General features: G+C 37.6%; 1 protein-coding gene across 10 annotated transcripts in view; it reads right to left on the bottom strand.

The window, feature by feature from the left end:
* The window catches only part of cadm2a (cell adhesion molecule 2a), a 434133-nt gene that overhangs the window by 92735 nt on the left and 314806 nt on the right, over nucleotides 1-26592 (bottom strand). For 2 of the 10 annotated variants that reach the window (XM_084400974.1, XM_084400979.1), the window contains exon 3: nucleotides 6905-6931. The exons of the other annotated variants lie outside the window; for them this stretch is intronic. In XM_084400974.1, the coding sequence (XP_084257100.1) occupies nucleotides 6905-6931 (27 nt within the window). The remainder of the gene's footprint in view (nucleotides 1-6904; nucleotides 6932-26592) is intronic. 10 annotated transcript variants of the gene reach the window in all.

Raw genomic sequence — 26592 nt, 5'->3', positions numbered from 1 at the left:
TCCAACATATTAATTGTGTGAAATCTTAAAGGAATAGTTCTAAAATGAAAACCCTGTCATTTTTTACTTACCCCTTTAAATATGTGAAAACTTTTCAAGTACAAGGTCGAAATCTATTAAAACAATAGACAACTCCTCACTTCCTGCAGACATATTATAAAACATAATTTAAGACACACAACTGACATTTAGCAGCTGTTTTTTGCTTTTTTTGTTTTTCCCACCCTCACTCTGCTAATGTTTAGAGGCTCTCACAACATTTGAGATGACGCAAAACATGAATCAGTTGCATGAGTGATCTGTCTTGGCTTGAGGCCACGTATCTCTGTAACCTTTCAGCGCAGAACTGTAACAACATGACCTTTAGCAAGTTTGCTCTTGCTCGCTGAGACGCCGAGGCCAGCCTGGAGGTAATCATGCCCTTGACCTTTAGCCCTGACCACGCTAACAGAAGACAGGCGGCCCACATTTTTCAGTACAAATCAGCCATCATAACATAACCATTTTTGCACATTTAAACATATTTAACCAAGTTGTGCTCTCCACAACTCTCTTTCTGTACAGCATCATGGGTAATGTAGCCTTTCACCACAAATCCTACTGTTAAACATGATTATCTTAAAAATAAGTTGAAATTAAGTGAACGGATGGGATGGCGTCAACAAAAGCATATACCATCAATTAACAACCTCGTATTTCACAACAGGTCTGTCATTACATGTTAAGAAACTCGCGGTTCTGTGGATTCCTGTTGAAATGATTTAAATGCGAAATTTAGCCTAGTAAATGTGACAGCATTTCTACTTTTATCCAACAATTAGTCCAGACCCTTTTTTTATTTCCGGAACCCAACTGCTGTAGCCTATAAACACTCTTGGAATACTGCTTGACCAATCAGATTTGAAATAATTTAAATATAGGACTGGGAGGTTTGCATAAGAGCGAAAAAACAATTATGCAAATTTTGCTCGTGTTCAAGTTATGTAAAATCACCACATTGATCAACAGAAAGCTGACTTCTGTGTTGCTATAATACAATAGTCCTTTTTTGCCCGCAAAATTTCACTAGTGTGATCGCACCACTGTATGTAGGTGGGATCACTCCAATATGGACAGTTGCTGATGGAGAAAGAACTAATTAGGGCGTTTTGCCCTGGCACATATCCTCCAGTGTGATACGACACAAATAGAGCGTTAAAAATCCTGTCATATATGTGGACCAGCTCTGTCAAGACAGATGCCTGAAAGTTTGGTTTAATCTACCATCTCAACTAGACTCATTCAGTCTCATCATTAGCCAGGATTTGAGGACAAACCAAACAGACTAATTCAGGTCTGAGGTCTACCAGACAGAGCAAGCCCAAAAAAGCACATCCATTCGAGTATGATGCCAAGTGTATGTTACCAGGTTGCTGTTTGCCAAACATGAAGTGCATAAACAGGTGCCAATTTGGCAAGCCTTGTCAGGTGCTGACAATGCAATCCCAGACCGATGTACCCAAAATTCAACCTCTGCATTTTAAAATGCGCTGACAGTGTTTTACGGAGACAAAACAGCAAGAGCTCAATTCAATGAACATTTATTTGTATAGGGCTTTTCACAATGCTGTTTCAAAGCAGCTTTACAGAAAAAGCATGTGTCTACATTACACTTTAGGGTAATCTGTTATCAGAGGTGACTGAAATGTACATGTACAAACATAGCCACGGGAACATATTTTATCAGGGGGTGCTGGGGGTGGGGATTAATGGGGGGTGCTATGGTAGAGTATTTTAAACAAAATCCTAATATTAAACAGCCAATGGTCTCGAGGCGCGTTTCTGTTGACTTTTCGTTGAACTTATTTTACCTTGAGTTCTGAGTTGCTGTGTCATGCACATGACGCGAGCGCATCAGTTATAAACACGCCTTGTGTGCATCAAGACATCTATATATTTTTTTTTCACATGCATTAAATGAGTGTCAAATCAGTTCTGAGATGCTGGTCCTCAACCAGTGTCACGTCACTCACTCCATGCGAGATCGGCTTTCGCCTTATATTTCTTTTAAAGTTATAAAACCATATTCGACAACATATAAAAATGAAATAATCGTTAGAGTAATTTCAAAAAGGTAGAAGGTGTTCAAGTTATTTAGAGTCATGTCATCTTAAATTCCAATGTAGTGAAACAGCTGTCGTCAGGGAGTGCTGCAGCACCCTCAGTTCCCGCGGCCATGTGTACAAATGACGCAGTTAGCTAACATCATTTATTGGCACTTGGAAATGCATGAAAGCACCTTTAGGAGACTTCTGTGGTTACAGCTACACTCAGTGAGTTAAGGTAAGATTAATACATTGAGTTCTCATTGCTGTTGGTGGGGTCTCACTGCTTCCTCCCAGTGGGCATCAGTAAGGGCACTGGTGAAAATGGAGGTGCTAATCTTTGATATTCTTTTCATTCAGCACTCAGAGTCTTTCCCTAGGGCTGAGAATAATGTTTGAGGAGTTAATTAGAGCTGTGGGACACTCTGGTACTGAGCAGAAGAGGATGGAAGACACAGATTACAAATTAATAGTGCGACCTAGCTGATTTCAATACACCCTGGCTGCTTTAAACCGGATTACTGCTCTTAAAAATGCCCTCATGTCTGTTTATTTTGTCATTTTGAGTAGTGTTGTGCCTGTCCCTGTCATGATTATCCACCAATATGGCCTTCTGTTAGGTAAATCTGCAAATGTCGCTGTCTAAGACACATTTTGGGGATTGTAAAGGATTTCTTTCAATGAAGGGCAGTCTTAAACTGCTTAGTGTGTCATGCTCACCTAAAGAACATTAATTGCCTTTGTCGAATCTTAGACTTTCTTAGAATCTTATCTTAGAATTTCTGGGAAAAATGTAGGTCACTAGCCTGGCTAACGTCAGACCTCTTCTCATTGAGACGTGGTCTGGGAACCACATGTTCATTTTCTCGTATTTGAGGCGTGGTTTACGAATGCCCAGAGCCGTTTATTGGATGCTACGAATGTCTATCAAATGCGCCTGTACGTAGCTCATAGCCAATCGTTTCAATTATACCAGATGACGTATGTAGAGCGGCAGAAATCTGACGAGGAAGAAGACGAAATAAACTTGCGTTCTAAACTACTTAGAACACTATCTAAGGCTGCATCGAAAGGTAACTTCGCGTCTGATGCCATGTTGGATCCATAGATATAAACAAACTGCTTCGGTGTGTCGCATAGACGTCGTCATCGTCTTGCTGCTCCCTCCCCGTTCTGTGATTAGTTCCCTTTTTGAGGGGAAAATCTGGTCCATGGTATCCAGGCTGCCTAGCAGCGTGAATAAAATCGCGCTGCGCTCAAGGCAGCATGGGGAAACCCAGGCTAGTAGGTCAAAGTCCTGTAGTGTGACCTACAGTATCCTATGATGGCCATCCAAATGAAGAACCAATCAACAACCAGGAGCACTGCCATTTACACAGTCTGCCTGAGGTCAAATTGTATGTGACAAGCAACAATCGCAATTACAGGGTCAGCATAAAATACCATTAAGATAATAGGCATCACTGAGAACATACTCTAGTGAAAGTCTCTAATGCTCACCAAGGCTGCATTTATTTGGTCAAAAATACAGCAAGAAAGTAATACTGTGAAATATTATTACAATTTAAAGTAAATTTACTTTACTTTATTTGAATATATTTAAAAATAGTAGTTTATTCCTGTGATCAAAGCTGAATTTTCAGCATCCATTACTCCAATCTTCAGTGTCACATGATCCTTCAGTGATCGTTGACTTTAAAGATTAATTATGTTATTTCTTTGCCATGGGCGCCAAAAACTGGCACCAGTTTTTCTGAATACTTCCTCCGTCTGCCATGGGTCAACCGAACAGATAGTCCTGCCCCAAAAACACACCATTTGAGAAAATGTTGCCGTATTGGGATGGTTTACCACAGAGACACAGTATGCAAATTTTTTAGTAAACCATATACAAATAGCTTTGTTATAGTTATTTCTGCATATTAAGCTGGGAACAGAAAAAGTATTTAACTTATTAAATTACACACATCACCTTTAACCAGTCATAGCACTAATTGCGAAGTGTCTAATGAGCTGGCTGTGCACATCATGTGAATCAAAGCAATTAAACAGAAAAGAGACAAAGCGGACGAAAAGTTTTGAAGACGCACTGCAATTTCTGATTTAGGGAAATCTAATCAATTAGCAAACAAATGAACTGGCCTCAGCGGTTCCACTTTCATTTGCACAATTAGACCAGTGTGCAGCTGCTCTTGCCATTGTAAACAAACACCCCAATCACAGTTTTTTAATTGTAGCAAGTTGTTTTTCTCTCTCTTTTTAATGCTGTAATTTACTGCGACAAAAGGGAACAGGAGCGATGCCTATGAAATTGTCGTCAACAAAAACAACTCTGTTACTTGCCGAGCACAAACACACACACACACAAGTACCAAGACGAGGCTGTGCACGGAGCAGGGAAGGGTCCCACTGCAGGCAGATGGCATGCAGGTAAAATTGCCATCTGAGGTGAGTGTGTGAATAGTACATCGTCTTGTGCATTATTCATGAGGAGAGCAGGTGGTTTAGAGGAGTCAGTTGCTGATAGCGTCTTACTCATTCTGTACACATAGGCCTCATTTCATCTACCTGACTCCAAATATTTGCAGTGATAGTTTTCCTTCAAAAAAAAAAAGAAAAAAAGAGTCAGACCTTTGGGAGAGCTAACAAATGTCACATTCAGATCAATTGCACAGGCAAGATTTTCATTTTTGCGCAGTGTTGGGAGAGAAAGTAACTAAACACAGCAAAGCTGTTCTCAAAACAGTCTAGATTTCTCATAACAAGCTACTTTTTACAAGTAGTGGTGTAGTATTACACATACATACATTGGTGTAACATTTTTATTGTTCCCACAGCTTTTTAACTGTCAAAATGTTGCTTTTGCAACAATGAATACTTGGTAATCAGCTGGCTATAGTGGAGTTGAATGTGTTTTTTTTTTTTTTTTTATCTGATTGATTGTGTGTTTAAGTACTTGTTTGTGGGAAATCAAGGAAATCTCACTTCTCTGTGTCTTACCTCTGTGAACTTCCCCTTATAAATATTTCACTGCCTCTCTCTGAACCACTTACATGAAAGTATCTTTTAAATTTAATGTCTAACTACGTGGCAAACAGCGACCGTGAAATTATACAGCCGCATCTGAAGGACACACTGTCACAATAAAGCGAAACGAATACAGCCGTAAAGCACAGGGTCAGGTTAATGCTCAGCATACAGTAAACATCTAAGATAAAATGCCTTGTATTTTGACACAAGAACAGGCGATGGAGATCAATCCTTAAAATGGCATGCACTGTTGATTGTTTCTTCAATGAAAAATCTTTCCTAGACACGCATGCTGCTTTAAAGCTTAAACTTTTTGGCATCAGCTAGATCTATGAAATGTAGTGCATATAAAATTCACAATAATTGATTATGCTTAAAAACATTTTTTTGTAAAATTTTTTAGGAATAGGCTAGGTCTGCACTCTCGAAGGACTCGCAGTGTGGGAGGGAATATTGTATCCTCTGAAAGCGGGAGAAAGAAACTATTTGTGGGACTACAGTACAAATACTACAAATATTTCCTACAGTACACTGTAAAAAAAAATATATGATCGCTAAGTCCTGAAAACGTATGTTTTACATTACTATACCTCATCAAAATAAGGTAAGCAATTTTCAAATTATTGAGTTAGAATTAAGTTATACAAGATTCAACTCATTTCTTTTAAGTCAGTTTAATATAACTTAAGTTGAAATGTAGCCAAGTTGGCTGTACTTACAAATTTAAGGCAGCAACTTCTTTTACAGTGTACAAGTAAATAACTTAAAAGTTATAGTATAAAAGTTAAAAAAAAATTGGATTTGAAGAGGAATATCGGAAGGCCAAGCCCTGACTTGACGAGGGGAGGAGCTGGGGATGGAGGAGGGTAATTAGCTCCTGAGAAACGCGATATAGCTGCTGATAATACTAAATGGACCTAGAGATGCTGTGATAGGCGTTGTATTCCTAGATAGATGTAGATCAGATGAGAGTCAGCTAATGCAAGCTTGGCTGACGTCACCTGCCAGTACTAATGCTATGTTTGATTTAATGCAAGTTAAGTATAACAAGTTAATATTGAGTAACTTCCATTTTAGACACAATATTGCCATTTCCTTTGTTATTGCTCCGCCAAACAAAGTCACAACAGAACCGCATCTCTGAGTAACAAACGAATGAATGAGCGATTCAATGACTCACTCATATATGAATGAAGAAACTGATTGGTTCCCTTTTGTTCACTTTTGAACAAATAGGTTGAATGAATGATTCATTGACTCACTTATATGAATGAATCAGTGTTGTGGATGAATTATTCAGTGACACTCTCATAAAGACCACTTATCGCCACCTACTGGTGTAACGACATAACCTGCAGAGAGAGAGTCACTGAAAAACACAGACTGCCAGTCTGTCTGGAACAAACACAGACAAACCGAGTGATACAAAAAAAGAGTGATATTGTCATATTATGCTTTAGAGTCATTTCACACAAAGGTTAGCCATGCTACAAGTCACTACATGCGACTAAGCTCTGTGGAGCATTGAAGTTCAGAAACGTTCTTGTTAGTTGGAAAAGATGACAAGGAAGAAAGGATGGCAAGGGAAGTAAAGCAAAGGGAGAGAAGGAATAGTTTGAGGAGGGCTAGGGTAGTAAATGGCAAAAATAATGGCCGTGTGGAAAGGAACAGGATGGTGGTACTGCCGGCCTGGCTCATAGCAGTGATAAGGCAGCTATCTCAGCTCAGCTTATTTAGAATGGTGTCTCCCCATTTATCAAACAGCAGGGAAGATGGAGGATCCAACTCACCTCTCACTTTGTTTTTCGTTGCCGCCACTGGTATCGCAGAGCGTGATGGGGAGGGGAAGGATGGAGGGAAGGAAGAAAGGAAGACAGGGAAGGACAGACAGGTTCAGAGGGAGAGAAAGAGAAGGACAGGAGGAGAAAACATTCAGTTAGAACAGGCCAGTTTCAAGAGGGTGAGAATTTGTTCAAACTAGCATACTAATCTTCCAGTTGTGAAAAATCTCATTCGTATCTGTCTGATTCACAACAATGAGCCACTTGAACTGGATGCTTGTCATTTGCAAACACTATCCACTACAGACTACTAAGGTTCACAATACATTGCCGACAACATTCAGCTGCACAGACATCCCAATGCTTTTATACCAAGCATACACAGCTCACCTAATATACCACAGAATTGCCTTTGATAACAAGTGTTGTTGTTGCATAAGAGCAAATTTACAACTTCCTGTTACACTCATACATTTACAGCACTTTCCACCAGTAAGGTCCAAAACTCCTTTTCTTTTACCAATTCATCAACCTTGGGAGGTCAGATTATTATATGCGAAAAAAAAATAAAACCTTGCTTTCATTAAATGAACATCAAAAACAAATAAAACTAACAAACAAATAAACAAATAAAAATAGAATGGCCTAGATAAAGTGGGGCCAATAGGTTGTTTGCATATGACGTCGCGTTACTGCGTTGCCATGGCGCGAAATGCAGATGGAGGGCAGGAAGTGATTTGCAACACTTAGGAAGCACTATAACAAACTCAAAATGCCTATGTTTTGCGTCGTTTATGGTTGGTCAGATCGATCAAACCGAGAAACCATGAGGAGTTTTTATCGTGTACCAAAAGTTGTTTTTCATAAGGGGAAAAAATGCAAGAAATGAACCGAAAAACGACAGAAAAATGGCTTGCAAACCTACGTCTGCGGTCGGGAGGAGCCAAAAATGCCCGTGTGTGCAGTGATCATTTCATCAAAGGTGAGTTAATACAGCTTATGTGGCTATGTTTGTGTAACGTACCAGTTTCCGAACTTTGTAAAGTCAAAATAATTGTTTCTTCTTTTCTTTGAGTTTGTAAGTTACCCCTTGTTAACTGAAGACAAACGCGTAACGTAAGCAAAGCTGTAACAAAGTGTTTTGAGGGTGCAGCCTTCAGTGGTTTAGTGGTGTTTCGGCGGACCTTTGAGAGTGGTTAACCTAATAACGTAAAGTAAACAGCCGTAAAAGTAACGTCGAGAAGCGCCGCAGCGTTGAATGGTTAGGGTTAACGTTACGGATTAATCCACAGGACAAAAAAGAATGACAGGCAAATCTTTCAATTCAGTTGAAAAATCACTCCTCTTCATAACGCAAGGATCACATCCAACATATGTTTAGATTTTTTGTCAATATTTTTCTTTTGTAATAGCGTCTAAAGTAGTACAGTACAGACTTTCCACCATCTCGTCCATTCCGCTCTTCACTTCCTGCCCTCCATTTGAATGTTGCGCGTCATCACAATCACGTGACTGCAAACTACCTATTGTTGTTTTATAGTTCTAAACATATTTTCCACAAATCAATGAAAAATACTGAATTAAAATTATTTATATTTGTTGTTGATCATTCATTTTTTCTTACAATAAATGAATTTCAAAACTACCTGTCTAAAAATTGAGAAAATGGAAAAATATTTTAATTCACTTCTTCGTCTCTTTACTTCTCAACATGTAGAAAATGATGATATACTTCTTGTGTAACAATTTAAATTATCATTTTATGAACAAAATTAAATTACATAGCATATATAATTCTTAATAAATCCATAAAATGCAGCCTTTTGTCAATCTTTCAAATAAAATAAAACAAAACAAAATGAATCACAATAAAACAATTAATACAACACATACTGATCTTCTGTTTTGGAATACGCATTACAATATAGCATTTATTGGAAAGGAGGGAATCATGCAATACAAAATAAACAGCATTGCATACAAAGCTAAATATAAAGTTATTTTGCAATTACTGTAGTTAAGCTAAATATTAGTATTTTTGTAATTGCAATTAGTTAGTATAAATTTTCAATTAAATTCAACAGATTATGTCAAAATGATGACACTGCTGTATGATTTTAATGGTTAGATACAGTCTAGAATGTCAAGACCTCTGAGGTAGGAACAATTTTAAAGGCAGATGCAGACAAACATTTATCTAACATATGTCATTTTTCTCACCACACACACACACAAAATGATAGTGTGCATGTAACACATATATTGTGCATTTTTTTTCATGGAACACAAAGTGTGCAGTATTGGTGGAAAACCTGCTTTTGTAAAACTAAGATTGACAGAAGAAAGGTGTTGGATTGTTTTGCGGATTCTGTGTGGGTCTGTCTCAGACGAGTAGAGCCACAATCCTCTGTTATGTTATTGCTTGGTGAATGGCTATTGATCAGACCAAAGAGCTCTCTGCAACAGACTCCCAATTAGCCAGACACAACAAGCTGTCCGTGCCCGCTGAATGACTGAACAAACAAACCAGCCTAATTCAGCCCATCTTCTGACATGTTTGTGCACCAAAAGCATCCACTCAAACAAAGCTATCCATTTACCATTAAGGCTGAGTGCTTATAATGCACAATTATTGTACAACAACACTATAACACGACACAATACCATAGACTGAAGCTGGAAAATGGCTCCTAAAATGGCGCATTTCTATATATTCAATACGTGTTTCTATGAGTTTGACAGACAGTCTGGTGGGGTTAGGGGTCTTTCTGATAATTGTTGCAATCAGGAGGGAAGTGAGCACTCTTTGAAATTCGATTAGCATAGTTCAAAGACAGGCATATGATGAGACTTGAACCCAAGTGTGTGCTAAAAGTCTAAGAGGAAATAAATCAGAAGGAAAGAAAACTTCACAAATCTTTCAGCTTCGCCCTCTGAGCAGAATCCAGAAGTGGTGAAATTCACCTCACAGTGAACTGTGCATCATTTGATAGTGCTCTGAAGGCATAAATACATCAATTGGTTCTACTTGCTTACTAAAACTAGAAATAAAAAAAGACAAATAGTCAGAAAAATAATATTTCACCTTAGAATCAAATTTATCTTAAAGTCGTCAGACTAGTGTCTAGTGTCTAGTGTCAATAAACATCCAATGCAATGTGACCTGAACTACTATTTAATCGCCTTGTATCATCACAATCGCAGGGCAATTCATAATTATTTTACACTTTAGTGAATTGGTGGCTAATTCATATGAATTTGAATGATCATACTATTTCACACAATCTGCCTTACGCCCGATTGACAATTGACCTATGGCTAAGCCACGCCCCTAAATGCGATGAGCCAATCACATTTCGCATAGCTAACCCATACACTCTGACATTCTCTGCTTCCACGTCCATTGAAATGCATTGCAGTTAGTCAGTTTTTATTCGTTTTTATGTTTTGTCTTGTCATTTTAAGTTTAAAATGGTCAAACGGTGTGCAAACGGTGTACATGCAACTCCGACACTAGGTATCCTGAGAGGCTGGGCGACGGTGTGTATTTTTTTACCCTTTCCCAAGCCACATTTCAACCGAGATAAGTGTCTGCTCTGGATTAAGTTATGCGGTAGACCACAACACCAACTAAACGCAATTAAACAAGGATGTCTACATCTGTTCTAAGATAAGTCAACAACGTATTTGAACGTTATCTTTAACATCTCTAACATAACGTTAGGCTAACGTTAGCCTAGCTTCTAGCTGCGTTGTACATCATGTCACTTAGCTTCATTAACGTATCTGTAAATAGCCAGACACAATGTTGTGTTTTACACAAATATAAGTAGGCTAAACACTTTGCAGTTGTAATGATGTCCTGTATGAACAAAATGGAGTATGTTTTTATGTTTCCACTGTTCGATCGCGCCCGCGCCTCTCTCTCTCTCTCTCTCTCTCTCTCTCTCTGATACACACACTCATTCCAGCACTGCAATCTTGACATTGCAGCCTGTTCATTATGCTGCGTTCACACCAAACGCGAATAGAGAGTCAAATTTGCGCATATTGCGTAAATAGCACCAAACTATAAAGTGTACACTGTGACCTGTAAATCTTTGTCTGGAGCTGAAGCTTTTCATCGACTTTCTCAACAATGAAATTATTAATATAACCCTCCAATGTATAGTTAAGGCCCTTTTGGTGACTTCGAGATGATATATAATCTTTCTGTCTCCAAAAATCATCAATTGCCTCCTGTGAAATGTCTCCTACTGTGACAGCTACCGCTATAGCGCCTGTTACCGAATGTTGACTTGTGGCTTAGCCATAGGTCAATTATGTTTAAGGGGTGGACCTTCACGCTTATCTTTTTCTAAAAATCTAATTGTACAAATTCACACAAAATCACCACATCGTAAAATAGTTCGAATTTCTCATGAGATTGGGTTGCTTGTACACATTCATGAACAAAATGAAGATTTGGTTAGTTTTTGGTCTTAAGTTGGAAATATACAACCCAAATTGTCATTACAACTAAAAGTGGCTAGAAAATGAAGAAGTGGCCTCAGTGTGGAGATTTGCTAAATGCCTTCCACTTTAAACCCATCGTTTCAGGCCAGAAATTGTGGCAAAGTTTTGACTGACAGCGACTAAGCAGCATCCTCCAGGGATGCATTACCCAAGTCTGGTTGTGTAGGAGGGAAAATAGGAAGGAGTGGAAAGAGAGGAAAAGGGGCCACCGGTCTCCTTCAGCCAAAAAGGTGACAAAAATCCCAGTATGCCATTTTTAGAATTCTGGCCATCAGTTAATAATTCAACACACCTGCATTATTGATGCTGGGAAAAGCTCAGATCAAGAGGGCAGAGATCTTCGAAACTATGCTTGACAACTTGTGGTTGAACAAATATCTGCCGTGCACGATACACACTACACCAAACACACAACAACATACACACACATACACAAAAAAACAAACAAAAAAAAAACAATAAAGGATGTCCCGGTTGGGCTATATGTGCGGGTGATTTATCCACTCAGTTGTGAGCCCTAAACTTTTGTTTTAGTAAGAAAGACCACTCGCTGAATCCAAGCAGTAAATTCTGCTGTCTGTAATACCATTACAATGATTGAACAACAGGAGGAGAAACAAATGGACTTGATTTAAGCTACGTTTTAAAGAAATCACACACCATTGGTGTACCACAGAACGGAATTCATTCCTGCAGAGGCATTTTTTGCTGATGTGAGATCAGTTTTTGAAGTGACTTTGTGATTTCAGGCAGAACAGACTGAGGAAATGGAAGTGAAAAAGGTTGATTAATCTGTGCAAAAAGTTGTGATCCAAAACCAAATGAGCTGCATACCTAAAGCATTTTAAGGCATCACATAGGGACATTTGAGATGTGACAACTGAGCTAAGCTACATCATTTTGGCCAGATCTTATATCAGTATAACATAAATGGTAGGTGGATCCTGTTGTACAACAAGAAAATCCATGTCCAGGCACTCGCATAGTTAGACAGGTAAAAAGCCTTTATTGTAAGACAGGGCTACATCTTAAAAACCCACAACGTCAGGGTCTGTTTGGGCTGATACGCGTTAGTGTTTTTTTAAGATGTAGCCCTGTCTTACAATAAAGGCTGTTCTACAACAGGATTTACCATTTTTGATTTTTTATATTTTGTTCCCCTTCTGGAGCTTCATTAACATAGTTTTGTTTGTGAGCTCCAGATGCGCCCTTGGTTGAGATATTTTCTTTGATTATGATATAGCAGTATAACATGTTTAGTTCAATCCCAGAATGCACTGCTAAGTGGGGATACATATTTGTGTCCTATCTCTTTTGTATGCTTATTCGATTATGTGTGTTGTTAATAACAATAATAATTCTCAGACACACTCTCCACCTGCTATTGGTTGGCTAAATAGATAGCCCCGCCCCAAACTCAAGGCATTGCTTGACTCAATGACTGATGACTCAATATATATAAGTTCACAATACTCATATGTATTTATTTTTAAACTTAAATGGTTTGCCGCAATCAGTTTCCTCAATCGGTTTGAGTTGAGTTAACTTGTTGGGTTTTACAGTGCATGATTACATGTTTTTTTCTGGAATTGTTTTTCTACAAATGCTTTCCAATAGAGTTTGATGTTAGCATGTTGCTAAGCTAATACATAATGCCCTACAGTGTTAGTTGAGCATTATTTATATACTGTTATAGTATTTATTAATATCTATGGGCTACTGGGTGATGTAATCTCTCTTTCTCTTTAATTCTATGACTATACATCTATTTCAATCCAGCATCTTTTTCTCCTTTGGGCCCTTTAAATATTTAAAGCGAGGTCCTTTACCAGCATCATGCCACATGTGGTGCAAATCACAAGCAGAAGTCAGCGCTCTGCACCTTTCAATTGCTTGAGCGGTGGCAGCGTGGCAATAGCTCCTGATTGCTAATACCCTGTTTGTGCTGTTTCAGAATGGTAATTTGGCAATTTAGCATAGCCGCAAGCACTCGCCGCGCTATAGCGCCCCGGTGAGAGGGAGAAATAAATAGCATAAAATCAAATGAAATAACATGAAATAAAATCAGGAAGAGCCAGCATTTAGGGCTCATTACTTCTCCACTCCTGCAGAGGTTTCTGGTGAACCTAAATGAGGCTAAATAAAATCAGCATCCCTTACACACACACACACACACACACACACACACACACACACACACACACACACACACACACACACACACACACACACACACACACACACACACACACACACACACACACACACACACACACACACACACACACACACACACTCTCTCTCTCTTCTCTCTCATTAAAGATCCACTGTTCTTCCTAGAGTGAGAATATGAGCTGCTATCACAGTTACAAGACTACTGGTACAGACGTAAGTGACATCAGACAATACAACTCACAAGATCAGGATTTATTGTATTTTTTTCCCAAACGAAGAAAATATAAAAAACAATATTTTTTATCATTTTAAAATGTAAAAAATAGAATTTAAATTATGGATAAATCAGGACAAAAAGGTGTTTAGGAAAGTACTATGATGTTTTTTGTTGCCATTTACTTTTTTAGGAGGTAAAAAATAGCCCTTTATTTTGTTCCTTTTCTAAAAATAAATTCGGAGAAAGTTTTGTTAACGTTCCCATAATTATTATTCTTTTTTGGTTATGCAAAAGTTTGAGAACATTCCATTTCATAATTTTGCAAAAAAATATGGGAATGATACTTTTGAATGATCTCTGAACATTCTGAACATACCACTACATTTTTTTCAGAAAAAAAAAAAGTTAAATGAATGATGTATAAATAATGTTTATTAATGTTACTGGATGAACATTTGTTCAAAACATTGAGAAAACCTTGAAGAGAGAAGCAGAATGATAACCAAAGTCCTGAGAATGTTCCCTGTTAGTTAGGTTATCATTATACAGTACTGTAAGACAGAAAGAAACTATATAAATAAGAAAAATGACAATGTATATGCTTTATATTCTAAATATTGATATGCTACAGTGATAAAGCATTTGATCTGACGGATTCTCTTTCATTCACTCTCTCTCACACACAAATCTGATTTCCTTTGGTTATATTCTGTTTGTAGTTGCATCTTACCATTCTCATTCTTTTATCCCTCTCTCTCACTCTCTCACACACACACTTCCTCTTTCCATATTTCATGCTCATAATCAAAAGAGAGCAGTGCCTGACACATACAGAGTGAGATTTGGATCCAGGTTAATCCCAGTCACACACTTGAGCTATTATAAATGTCACACGAGGGCTTCTCAAGAATTGCAGGGCTTTCATTTAACCTTGTGTTTAAACGCACATAAATGACACGCTTACTTAAATATGATCTCGTTTGAATCTTCCACCATCCACGAGAAGGAAAAAGTCATTTTTATTCCCAGATAAAATTACTGGAACCAGTGAGTTACATCATGCTAACAAATATTTCTTTAAGAAATATTTAATGATTCCCATTAGGACTTACATTAGCCAGAAACTGCTCTGCTAGTGAAATACAGCAAAACCTTTTAAATCTATTTCCTGCTTTCAGCCAAAAAACATTGCAATTTACAGGCAGCAGCCAACTGTTTAAAGGGCAGAAGTAAAAACATTCATTTTCTAATAATACACAGGGTCAACCGCACAAAAAAAAATAAAAACTTACACAAACTCCTCAACATTCCTAATTAGTTTTTATTGCGTTTCTGAAAATGGTTTAACAAACCCGAAAAAAACTTCAAGAATTGTGGAATTAAAATGATGTTGTTTCATTGACGTTAGCAATAGTTCACCCAAAAACACAATATATGAAAAATGTCTCATTCAATAGAAGTCATTCTTCAAAATATGTTCTGCAGAAGAAGAGCGTCACCCAGGTTTGAATAATATGAAGATGAATAAATGAAGACAGAACTTTCATTTTTGGCTGAACTATCCCTTTAATGGCTGTTAATATCCTTTTCAGACTGACTGTTTGTAAAGGAAAACCTGATAGGAGGTATCGAGTGAAATTATTAATACAATAGGCCAGCTGAATTATAAATGATTTCCTGGAAAATGCTTCTGGCACTTTGATTCAGTTATATTGCAATATCTTTGCAGTAGGTGCCATTGGTTAAACAACGGATGTGTTATGCATAATTCCATTCAAAAACGAGCATATTTTGCCACATGGAGCAGCAATTAACATAATTGGACACAAATAAAACTAATTGGATGTGAGCAGGTTGATTCTGTAACAAACACCCCCCACAGCTAACCCATATTCTGGCACCATCCCTGCTTTCCGCCCACTTGGGACGGCTGATTTACCGGTACGGCAACAGAATTCCTCAAATATTCTCATCTTTTCATCAAATCTTTATCAAGTTCATACATTTAAATTCAGTACATGTGACCTCTTGGAATTTATAACCCCCTACAAGTAAGGAATTCAAAGAATACACACGCATTCTGAGTCAGTTGCTGTGATAAGAGAGCAATATTAATCACTGCAACCTAGCTGAGGTTTCATGTACATATTGCTCACGGGCAAAAAAATAAATAAAAAACCCACTATAAACGCAGAATCTTGTGAAAGCTTAATGCACGGTTTGGCATTTTGACATCTGTATAGCACAACAAAACTCATCCTGTCAGCATCCTTTCAGTCGGTTACATGTAAAAGGAAGTCTGTGCTTTGACCTTGGCATGCTTTCACAGGCCTAAATGATAGGTAAACACCCAATATCTGAAGTTTAGAATTAGATCAAGGGCAATCACATTTATTGGACTGGAAATTATTTTATCTGGGTATTTTTATGTTCCTCGCTACTAACCCATGAGTCATTGCTTGATAGGCAAACGGTGACCATCTTCATGCAAATGGGCTAATAAATCTAATCACGCCCACTTAAACGTGCTTTTTCCGAGTCCTCTTTATTACATCCCGTCGATGCTACCTTGTTGTCTCACATTACAAAGAGGCACTGTTGTGTTTGTTTTTCATTTAATCGTGAATATTTGATTTACCCTTCTTAAAGTGATTACGCTGGAATTCTTCGGCACCAACCTGCTCATCATTTAAATAAACAAAAAGGCCCAGCTGAGCAGTAAACGCAATCACCTCCGCACACAATACGTGACTGTGGGCGCTACTATGCAAATAATTTCCTGGATGAGCAAGAAAAGTTGACTTTGACCCTACAAATAAATTCTATTCAAAACCAGAGACTTGATCTGAGGCCAATAGACGGATCAAACTTCACTAACCGTCTTAATGGTTGATTTTTTTAAGTGAGAGCAGCTCTAGTCTCTCGGATTTGAGCGGTATGCCGGGAAAGGTCACGTCTGCAAAGTATGAGTATTAAAACCTTTCTGACTTTTTCCTCCAATCAGTCTAAATCAAGAAGGTAAAGAATATGGTAGATTCATCTCAGTGGTAGTCGCTTGACTCGAGTCCTCCCTCTGTATATAGAAAGTATTTCCTGTCCATTTCTATTTTTAACAATTTAGTGATAAAAAAAGAAAGAAAAAAAAAAAGCCAGAGTGAATCAGGAAGCAAATGTTCTTTCAAATGTATTACTATAAGAAACAAGAAGTGAAACATATCTGGTTTGTCTCATAAACAAATGATCACGTAGGGACCTTCCTCTTTGTGATAGTCACTTAAAACAAAGTCACACTTTCAAATGTGTGACCTCTTTTATCCGTGTGTAAATGTAGACTGAACTTTAACAGTCACAATATGTGACTTTAACAGTCACAACACTTTAACAATATGTGCATGGCTTAAAAAAAGATTTCCTGTTTTTTCCACACTGGCCCCACTTTTTTATATTGTATATATATATATATATATATATATATACACACACACAACAAATTATTTTATTTTTTTTCCACACTACCGTTCAATAAGTTTGAGGTCAGTAAGATTTATAAATATATTTAAAATGTATTATATTCCTTTTATGGCAAAGCTGAATTTTCAGCATCATTATTCGATTTCCTATTACTATCAACGTTGAAAACAGTTATGTTAAAGTCTTATTGTCACGTTTGAATACTTTAATGCATTCTTGCTGAATAAAAGTATTTCTTAAATACTACTACTACTAATATATATATTTCTTTTCTTTCCAAAATTAAATTCTTTAAAAATTCTAAACAATGTAAGCAGAAAAATTGCAAATGACTAGATATAGTAAAATATATTGCAATAAATTAATTGAGAACAAGTAAATAGATGAAGCTAAATTATAAAAGAGAATATTTTTGACTCAACAAATGACCAGTACAATACACACTCGCACCAATTTACCAAACATTCTAGTCAATATGCAACAATTCAGCCCGAGGTCACAATGCACAAATGCCTCAATCATTCACACGCTCTGCCACATTTCTCTTAAAAGACAGAGTGAAAAGGATAGAACTTTGATCTTTAAATATTCCACCCGTCTCCCCAGGCCTTGTTTCACACAGCGGTTCAGTGAAACCCGGGACCCCCTACAGCGACTGGAGCAGTCGGAAGCTCTATAAAACACTGACACTTTGGACATTAAAAAAAAATCTCTTATGTGCTGGTGTTACATTTTCCAATTTCCAGTAAGCTGAAGGATATAGAAATCATGAATCTTTCAAACGAGTGGAGTCAAACAGGTACTGCTAAGAATGACAGACAGCTGGGGCATGCCCATTACTCAACCACATATATTTTTTCCCACACATTTCGCTCTGTTTCTTCAAATGAATAGTTCTTGTGATCTTGTGAATGATGGATGGATGGATGGATGGATGGATGGATGGGGGATGGGGGGGAGGCATATGCAGCATATGCAGAGGCTCGTTGACTATAAAATATAATTTTTCTGCACATCAAGGATGGGAGATATCCACAGACACAATCAGTGTAATAAAATAAGAAGAACCGAAAATAAAAAAGTCATTAATTGCTCAAAGAGGGGCTCATTCAGGCTGAATCAGAACAAACCTGTTCAAAAAAAGAGATATTTATTGTAGCTATATTATATTATTTCAAATTATTATGTTGTATTATAATTTCAATTAACAAATTATATATATTTATACATTTTTTTTTATCCAAATATATACAAAATTAAAAATGATTTATTATATTATATGTATTAACATATATTATACAATATTTTTGAACGGGTTTATTCTGATATTTTGAACAGGTTGTAAAAGACATGAGGATAAATAAAAAACAGAATTTTCGTGCACTATCCATAAAAAAAAAAAAAAAAATAAATAAATATATATATATATATATATATATATATATATATATATCCCTTTTAAAAAGTTTCTATAAATATTGAAAAAATATACGTTGGTTCACAGTGAATGCCAGTAATAGAAAAGATGAAGTGTGGTGTATTCATCTCTTTGGATCTAAAGAGGAAGGAAAGACAGAATGAAAACACAGACCATACAGAGCAAATGTCAGACTGTCAATATTTCATAACAAGACCTGGCCTCTCATTTTCAGGCTACTTTTATTTCTTTTCACTGTGTCACTTTGTGGAAACTCGCTAACAAAGACTTCTGAGCGCAGTTTTGAAGTTTGACGACTCCTGAGGGAAGGCTCTTCATCAATGACCGGTGAAATCGATGCCGATAGAGCAGCCGTGCGACTGTGTGTCGGCTTTTCTGTAATGAGGATGGCGTGAAGCCCTCAAAGGGAAAGACAGAGACGGAGAGAGAAAGAGGGAAGATGGTCCGGTGTTTTCTAAGAAAGCGTCTTTTAGATGACAAGGAAAAACTATCTCTGCCTTTTACCTTCCATATTTACCATAATAAATTGCAGTTTGTCAGAGGAAGGATGAAGGGGAAGTTTATCCGCTCTCATCCACCCCCAAGGCCTGCTTGTATAACTCGTCCATATTTCCCCTTCCACTCCGTCTATTATTCATTTCCCACACAGGCAGGCCCTCGTTCACGGCACGCGATCCACACACAGAATTCATAAATACATAAGGGGCCACTTGATAAAGCAATTTAGTGTGCGTCTGACAGCATAAAGACACCTGGGATTTGTGCATGAGGATGAAATCGAGGTCAGCAGAAACATCTTTCCAGTCATACTGTAACCACACGCAGTGTCGCTGCGAAAACGCACCCCTCGGATTGTGCATTATTCAGGACATCCTCAGTCTTTTATGATACAACATTAATCACAGCAGAGCAGTGTTTTCAGGCCAGTCTGTGTGTGGTTACTTGCAGAACTTGCCAAACGCTTCCTGAATGATCAGGCTGATTGTGATGTTTGGATTGTTTTTTTACACTGTTTGGTCACTACATAATTCCCACACTTCAATTTGTGCTATTTCGCAGGTTTGATGACTTTTTTTAATTCTTCTAAACGGCATAAAATAGCAACGGGCCTGGTAAAAACCTTTCTCTAGATGCTACAGCAGGTGGGCTGGAAATGCTGTCGTACTGTTTTCGTGTAAGGGTGGGTGTCTGCAGGCAGCGCTGGGGGACTTTTAATACTTTAAAGCAGATGAGACTCGGTCTAACACTTGATTCATTCTTTTTAGCCTGCAGTTTCAGTTACTGTAGTCTATGGGGCACTGCTGTTTCGCTGACATCTGATATTGCTTTCAACTATGGCTGGAACAGCAGTACTGAGTCAGGCAGTCCAGTGAGGCTTCACTTCATGTCTAACACTTGTATTATTGGAATAAAAGACTTCAATAGCTTAAAGTAATATTCAATTGTTATTGCACACTGTTTGCTGGAGAACCATATTGCACCTTTGTGAAATATAATATTTGATTATATCAGACTTAAGAAGAAGCTAAGCATCCCATTATAACAAGTCATTATAAAGGAGCTCATTAACTGTATTGCTTTTAACTCATTAACAACAACTTCATGTTATTGGTTTGAGTGTTATTACCGATCTGACATTTACGGACAAGTATTAATGATTTAAATTTGTAGCCAAAAGTTCACTGCTACAAATCAGCCCTTCAATATTCTTCAGCACGAACACGCAGTGACCTTTTTGCTGACGTTAAAGGACACTTTGTTTATCAGTTTACCGTTTCGTTTTCTTTTCCAGATGAGTTCTGCCCTCTTCAACTCATATACTCTCAAGAAACAGAGTTTTCCATTCACTGACTGGATGTTTCTTGCTATGAGATGTGACACAACACATGTGTTTCCCACAATGCCTTAGTCCATTGCTATATTCTCATCTAATTGTTGGTGTATTGAGGCAGAAAATTACAACCCAGACTTATGAAAAATATGCACCCGTGTCAACATTTTTGCAAATTGATACAGTAATATGTTGCTTCTTGCACGTTTTGTGTGACTCTCCAGTGTGTGGCACTAAAAAGCATGTTCAAATTTCTCCAAAACAGATAAACGTGACTGTGCCAACATTTTGTTATGTTAGTTCATGCGCATATCTCAGTAATTCAGAAATGAAATGTCTGATGAGTGGCACTAAAAGGTGAATGCAAATAAAAGGTTGCGTTTTAAAACAACGTGCCCAACCTTAATCACAACCGATAGTGTTAACAAAAGAAACCGTGAGAAAAATAATAATAATAATTTGCTGAAGCAAACATGCTATTTTACCTTGTTTCTACAAGTTTACTATTTCAGAAAATGTTAAATTGCATTTCTGTCATGACAACTCTCGGAGTGATTGGCATGGTAATGGGTATGACAATGTTGTATGTTTGGTCTTGGCGGAATAGATCTGCTACGCTGCTTTTATTGCTTCTGCTGCTATAGGTCATTACTGCTGCTGCGGGACTTGCCACTGCCAATACATACACGACACGCTACTGTGAGCAAGACAGACGTGCTGCTGCTGTACAATACAGCATACATGAATTACCCGTAGCAGATTTATACAGGTGGAGCTGGGGAAGGTGGAGGGTTTCTGAAGCGCGCTGCACTGCCAAGGCAAATGCTACCCAAGTGTTTGAAGGTTAAGCAGCGAGCTCATTGGCTACTGATACGGAAGGAACTAATCAGTTGTGCCCTATGGATAATGATGTGATTTTGAACAGGTGTGTAAAATTACCTATTAACCTGCACCATCTAGACTCTAGAGTTTCATGCCAGAACTTTGTATTTATCACAAACCCATAATTTCCCATAACTCACTTCCCGGTCTCATCATCCATGATTGTCTTCAGCCATGTCTCATTAGCCTTGGTAGCTCACCCTATATAAGCCTGGTTTATTCAGTCACTCTTTAGCCCTATTCGGACGGGACTAGTTTCACAGGGGGACGTTAGAGAAATTTCTGTTTCACAGAGGTACTTCTAATCCTGTCCGAATCTGCCATGTCTGTCTTTTTCTCACACGACCTCTGTAAAAATTCCAGAGCATTACCTACTGTTTTTCGTCAAACTCGGCGGTCCTCAGAGAAATCTAATCCCGTCCGAATGCGAATGTCTGTGATTGCCGAAAAAGTTTTTTTCCAAAACGCTTTTTCGTGTGTTTTTGGTCAACGTGAACTACCGTACAATCTCTCGCTATCGCGCCGGTATTCAAGTTTCTGCTTTTTGCGCACCGATAATGGATGTAGATGTGTACGGTAGGCTACACTGCGAAGAAATACAAAAAATGAAATCAACAAGAAGAGCCAAATCACGTAAACTGTTAAGACTGGCTACTGTAATATCAGTTTCAGGTAAGATTACTTTCATTTCTGCACTTAATTACATAACGTGTAAATTATATAAGTTAAAACTTTTTATTCCAGTGGGTTTATTATAAGAACCCAGTTCTATAAAATCATGATGATAAATGTATGTTTTGTTTTTTTTATACTACAATTTTTATAAAATGTTTACAAAACACTAGGACGTTTTACTTTATATTTCAAAGTGCTTAATTTTAAAAGTACTTAATTTCAAAATACATTTGATCAAATTTCATACGCAATCCACGCATTCTGAACACATGATCTTCTGCAATGCCCACATGTAAAACACAGACACTCCTACCTCGGTAATAAACACGGAGATGTTAGTCCCGTCCGTATCCGTACATGAATCACAGACGTAGGTTGATAAGAATTGTAACTCAAACGTCGTTTGGAAAACTAGTCCCGTCCGAATAGGGCTTTTTGTATGTGTCTCCACTGCATTTTTGAACGCTTTTTTTTGTTTTGTTTCTCATGTTCATGGTTTTGACTTTCTACCTGGTTTCTTGGTTTTCCCTGTGTCCTATTATTGTTTGGACTGTTTCTCTTGTGCTTTTGGCCTTTTGCCTGTTTATTGGACTACACCTTTGGATTGCCCTTTAATAAAATAAATTTGGATCCACAACCTTGTGTCTTGGAAAAGTGCATGACAGAATTACTTTACAAAATCATCCACTGTGCTAACATAGTACTGTGCAAAGAACTGCGTGAAAATTCATCAATCAATAATCACCCCCTTTAATCATAATTTGTGTGAAAAAGAATACAAGTTTTGGCTGTTTTACAGTCTCAAGTGTACATTTCAGTTGGAAACTGCTGTGAATTGTATGCAGCCTATTGTTCGTATAGGTACGTATTTGGAGTTTTGCTACAATTTTGGTAGAACCTGGGCTGGATAATTAGCCACTAATATCTGGGGAAAGGGGCTATGCGATCGGTTAACATTTACCGGTAAAACGCACCATGTTATCAGATGTACGTGAGTTGAAAAATCTGTTCTGAGCAACTAAAGCTGAAAGTAAACTAAAGCTGCAATGAGTAAAATAATTAATATAGGGAATAAAATGTGTCTCCTGCATTGAGTCCAAACAGAAGCCAAAGCCGTAACAATGATGGATGGCTGCCTGCACCCTTGGCATTTCGCATCAGCATAAAGCTCCCGCATTACGCGTGCACGGGGACCCGCTGGGACCGCGAAACTCCCTCTTGGGGTCCTGCTGAAGAGAGCCTGTCTCATCACTTATGTGAAACGCTCTCTCCAGTTGTGTAAAAAGAATGGGAAATAAAGCTGAGGCCTAATCAAGGACCCTCATCAGTGGAGCCGGTGGCATTTTTCCTGCTTTCGGCAAACGAAACAAACTCAATTACCATTAGAAAGCTGCCCCTCTAATGCGGGCGAACAATGGCAGGAGCTTGATGGATCCACGCGGACTGTTAGCGTCTGCCTTCCTACACCAGTCACTCAAACTTCGGCGTGCGGGCCTTCTAATGGCCGCGATAACGGTGACTCATTACAATGTCATATCCTTCATGCCTGACTTCTTGTCAACCAAGACAAAGACCTGATACACGCTCCAGGGTAGCAGCCAATCAAATTGTTGGAAAATAAGCAAGGGCCATTTTAAATTTCCTCTCTGTATAGGCAGTGTTTGAGATTGACTGACAGTGAAAAACTGTGGGAAAGGACACTGAATGTATAATTCGGAATAGCTAACACCACACCTCTTAGATTCAACATATTCCATTGAATACGTTTTGGTTCCAAATGGTAAGATGTGACAATATAACAGTGCACAAATCCTCTTAAGATATTGTTTTCCTATTAGAAAAACACTGTATGAGAAATAAAGTCATTATCATTTGTAAACAATCAGTCTGTTGTGTACATTGTTAATAGTGCCAAGATCAACTTCCTCTAATTTGTGCTTTACTGCACATAAAGTTAGATCTACAAGTGAAAAGGGGAAATTGCATTTCTGATACCTTAATATTTTCATGAAATAACCTAATTATATTAACCACATATATATTTTTGAAGCTTTTCACTGCATCCTACAAACTTTATCTAAAATACAGAAAAATAGTAATATTGTGAAATATTATTACTATCTAAAACATATGTTTTCAGATTTCTTTTATGTATTCCTGTGATGGCAAATCATTACTCCAGTCTTCAGTGTCACATGATTCTTCAGAAATCATTCTAATATGCTGATTTCCTGCATTTCTTTATTATTATCAATGTTTAAAACAGTTGCTTAAAGGTACAATATGCAATAATTTTTTGCCGCTAGAGGGCGCTACATTCCAAACAACAACAACGGCGTAGCTTGATGACGATGTGAAGGAGCGTGGAATGATGGGAACTGTCGTTTTAAACTCCACCGTGGATGTAAATCAGTCAGACGGGAATCGAAAAATTATGTTCATGGATGAGGTTAAGTTTTATTTTTAAAATGACATGCTTTTTGTGGCGAGGGGGGCGTGGTTCAGCGCGGTCTGTAATGGGAGAGAGAAGAGACTAGCGTCCCGCAAGTAGGTCAAGTGCAAATGACGAACACCTGTGTCTTATTGCAGTGATCGGCGTGGAGAGACCGCTTATAAGCCGCGCGCTGGAACGAGAGAGAATTGGACGCAGAGAAAGAAAACCGGTGGATCCGAGCTCTCATTTTTGAACTGTTTTGTGCCGTCGCGGTTGCCACGGTGAATGCGCGTTGTGTGCGACTTTTGTTTGTTTTGTTTTATTTTAATAAAGTACGTGTCCCAGTCACGCCGACCCCTGTCTTCTTCCTTCCTGACTCTTGAACCTCATCACACTTTTATTTCATTAAAATGAATTAACCGCAAGAAAAGTAAGGTTTAATACTAAATTGGTTATCATAGATGTTACTGTATATCGAATTCATTGTTGTGATAACGCTGCGCAGTTTTACGTGTTCTAAACAATTGTTGTAAAAGTACATTCGAACATACCCACATCATTTGCCAAAATACTGATTAATCTTTATGTATAATGTTACGGTCATGCTATATTTATTTACATGGTCATAAACACCAGACGTGATAAACAATGTCAATAAACTAAACACAAATCTAAAGCAATAATACTTCCCTTACATAAACATAACTATTACCTAATTCTACATTTGGAAAATATAAAATTAAGCATGCTTTGTCGACAGAACCAGCTGCAATCGGTAAAGAATAATTGTGTTCCATAACGACTGCACGAAACAAGCTAACGTTTGTTGCTTGATAGACGCTACAACTACAACTTCCGCATTTGTCCAGGACTCCACGCAGTACGAGCGGAAACCGAGGGTAACGCGGATATGACGCAATTGACTGGCGACTCCCAGCTCCCCCCTGCTCTAACGCCCCGTTTCCTTGGTTAAAATCGCAATTTTCTCACGATTTAAAAATAGTTGGAAACATTTGGGATATTGTAAGTAATCAACTTAACAAAATATATAACACTGGCCTTGAGATTATGGGATATTTTAATGCAAAATTCTTACATATTGTACCTTTAATATTTTTGTGAAAACCATGATGCATTTATGTCAGGATTATTTCATGAATAACAAGTTTAAAAGAACAGAATTTATTTTAAATATAAATCTTTTTACCAATGTAAAAGTTCTTACTGTCACTTTTGATCAATTAAATGTGTCTGTTAAATTTCTTTAAAAAAATCCTTATAATCCCAAATGTTTTGAATGGAAGTGTATACTACTGTATATCGCTGACGATTAAAAACCTGCAAATAGTCCGTTATATTATTTTTGTGCACAGTAGCCATCTCATGAACCCCCAAATATAAAACATAAATAATGCAATTCTCTGATTGTTTATATGATAAAAATAAATAAATAAAAACAGGAAAAGCTTCAATAATAGCTGTCAGGTTATGGTTATGTCAAGGGAATTATTATAAAGTCAAAGTAAGAAATTCATTTCAAAATTACTATTGTATTTTTCCACATACATTCCAAAAAAAAAAAAAGCATAATACAATAAGTGTTTTGGTCTGTTTAAAGCACAAAGCTGAAAACATAAAGCTTTAAACAGACCAAAAACACTTAGTTCTTATTTATATGTAGATACTGATTTAAAGACATTCAGATGTTTTACTTTAAAATTGATTCATAATCGTATTTTTCACAATATAGCTCCTTAAGAGACATATAACCCATATGAAGGTGATGACTGAAGAAAAGAGCACATTTTTCAGGAAGATTACCTTTAATGACTGGGAAGTGTAGAACAATGCTTTTCCGTGACATGCTAATTGTTGGGCCTGTCTTTTGCATACAAACATAATGGACCACAAAATGACTTCTGTCACGTCGCTTCAGTTGCTCCGACAATTAAAACCTCAGGTGGGAGAAATTGCTCTGAGAGACGAAGAGAAAGTAAACGACAGAGAGGAGGGAAAAGTTGTCTGACAGTTTAGCAACATAATAGTTTTAGCTGGCTTG

Source organism: Rutilus rutilus (assembly GCF_951802725.1).
Source record: "Rutilus rutilus genome assembly, chromosome: 25".
Classification (NCBI taxonomy): Eukaryota; Metazoa; Chordata; class Actinopteri; order Cypriniformes; family Leuciscidae; genus Rutilus; species Rutilus rutilus.
This window is presented reverse-complemented; position numbering and strand designations above follow the sequence as displayed.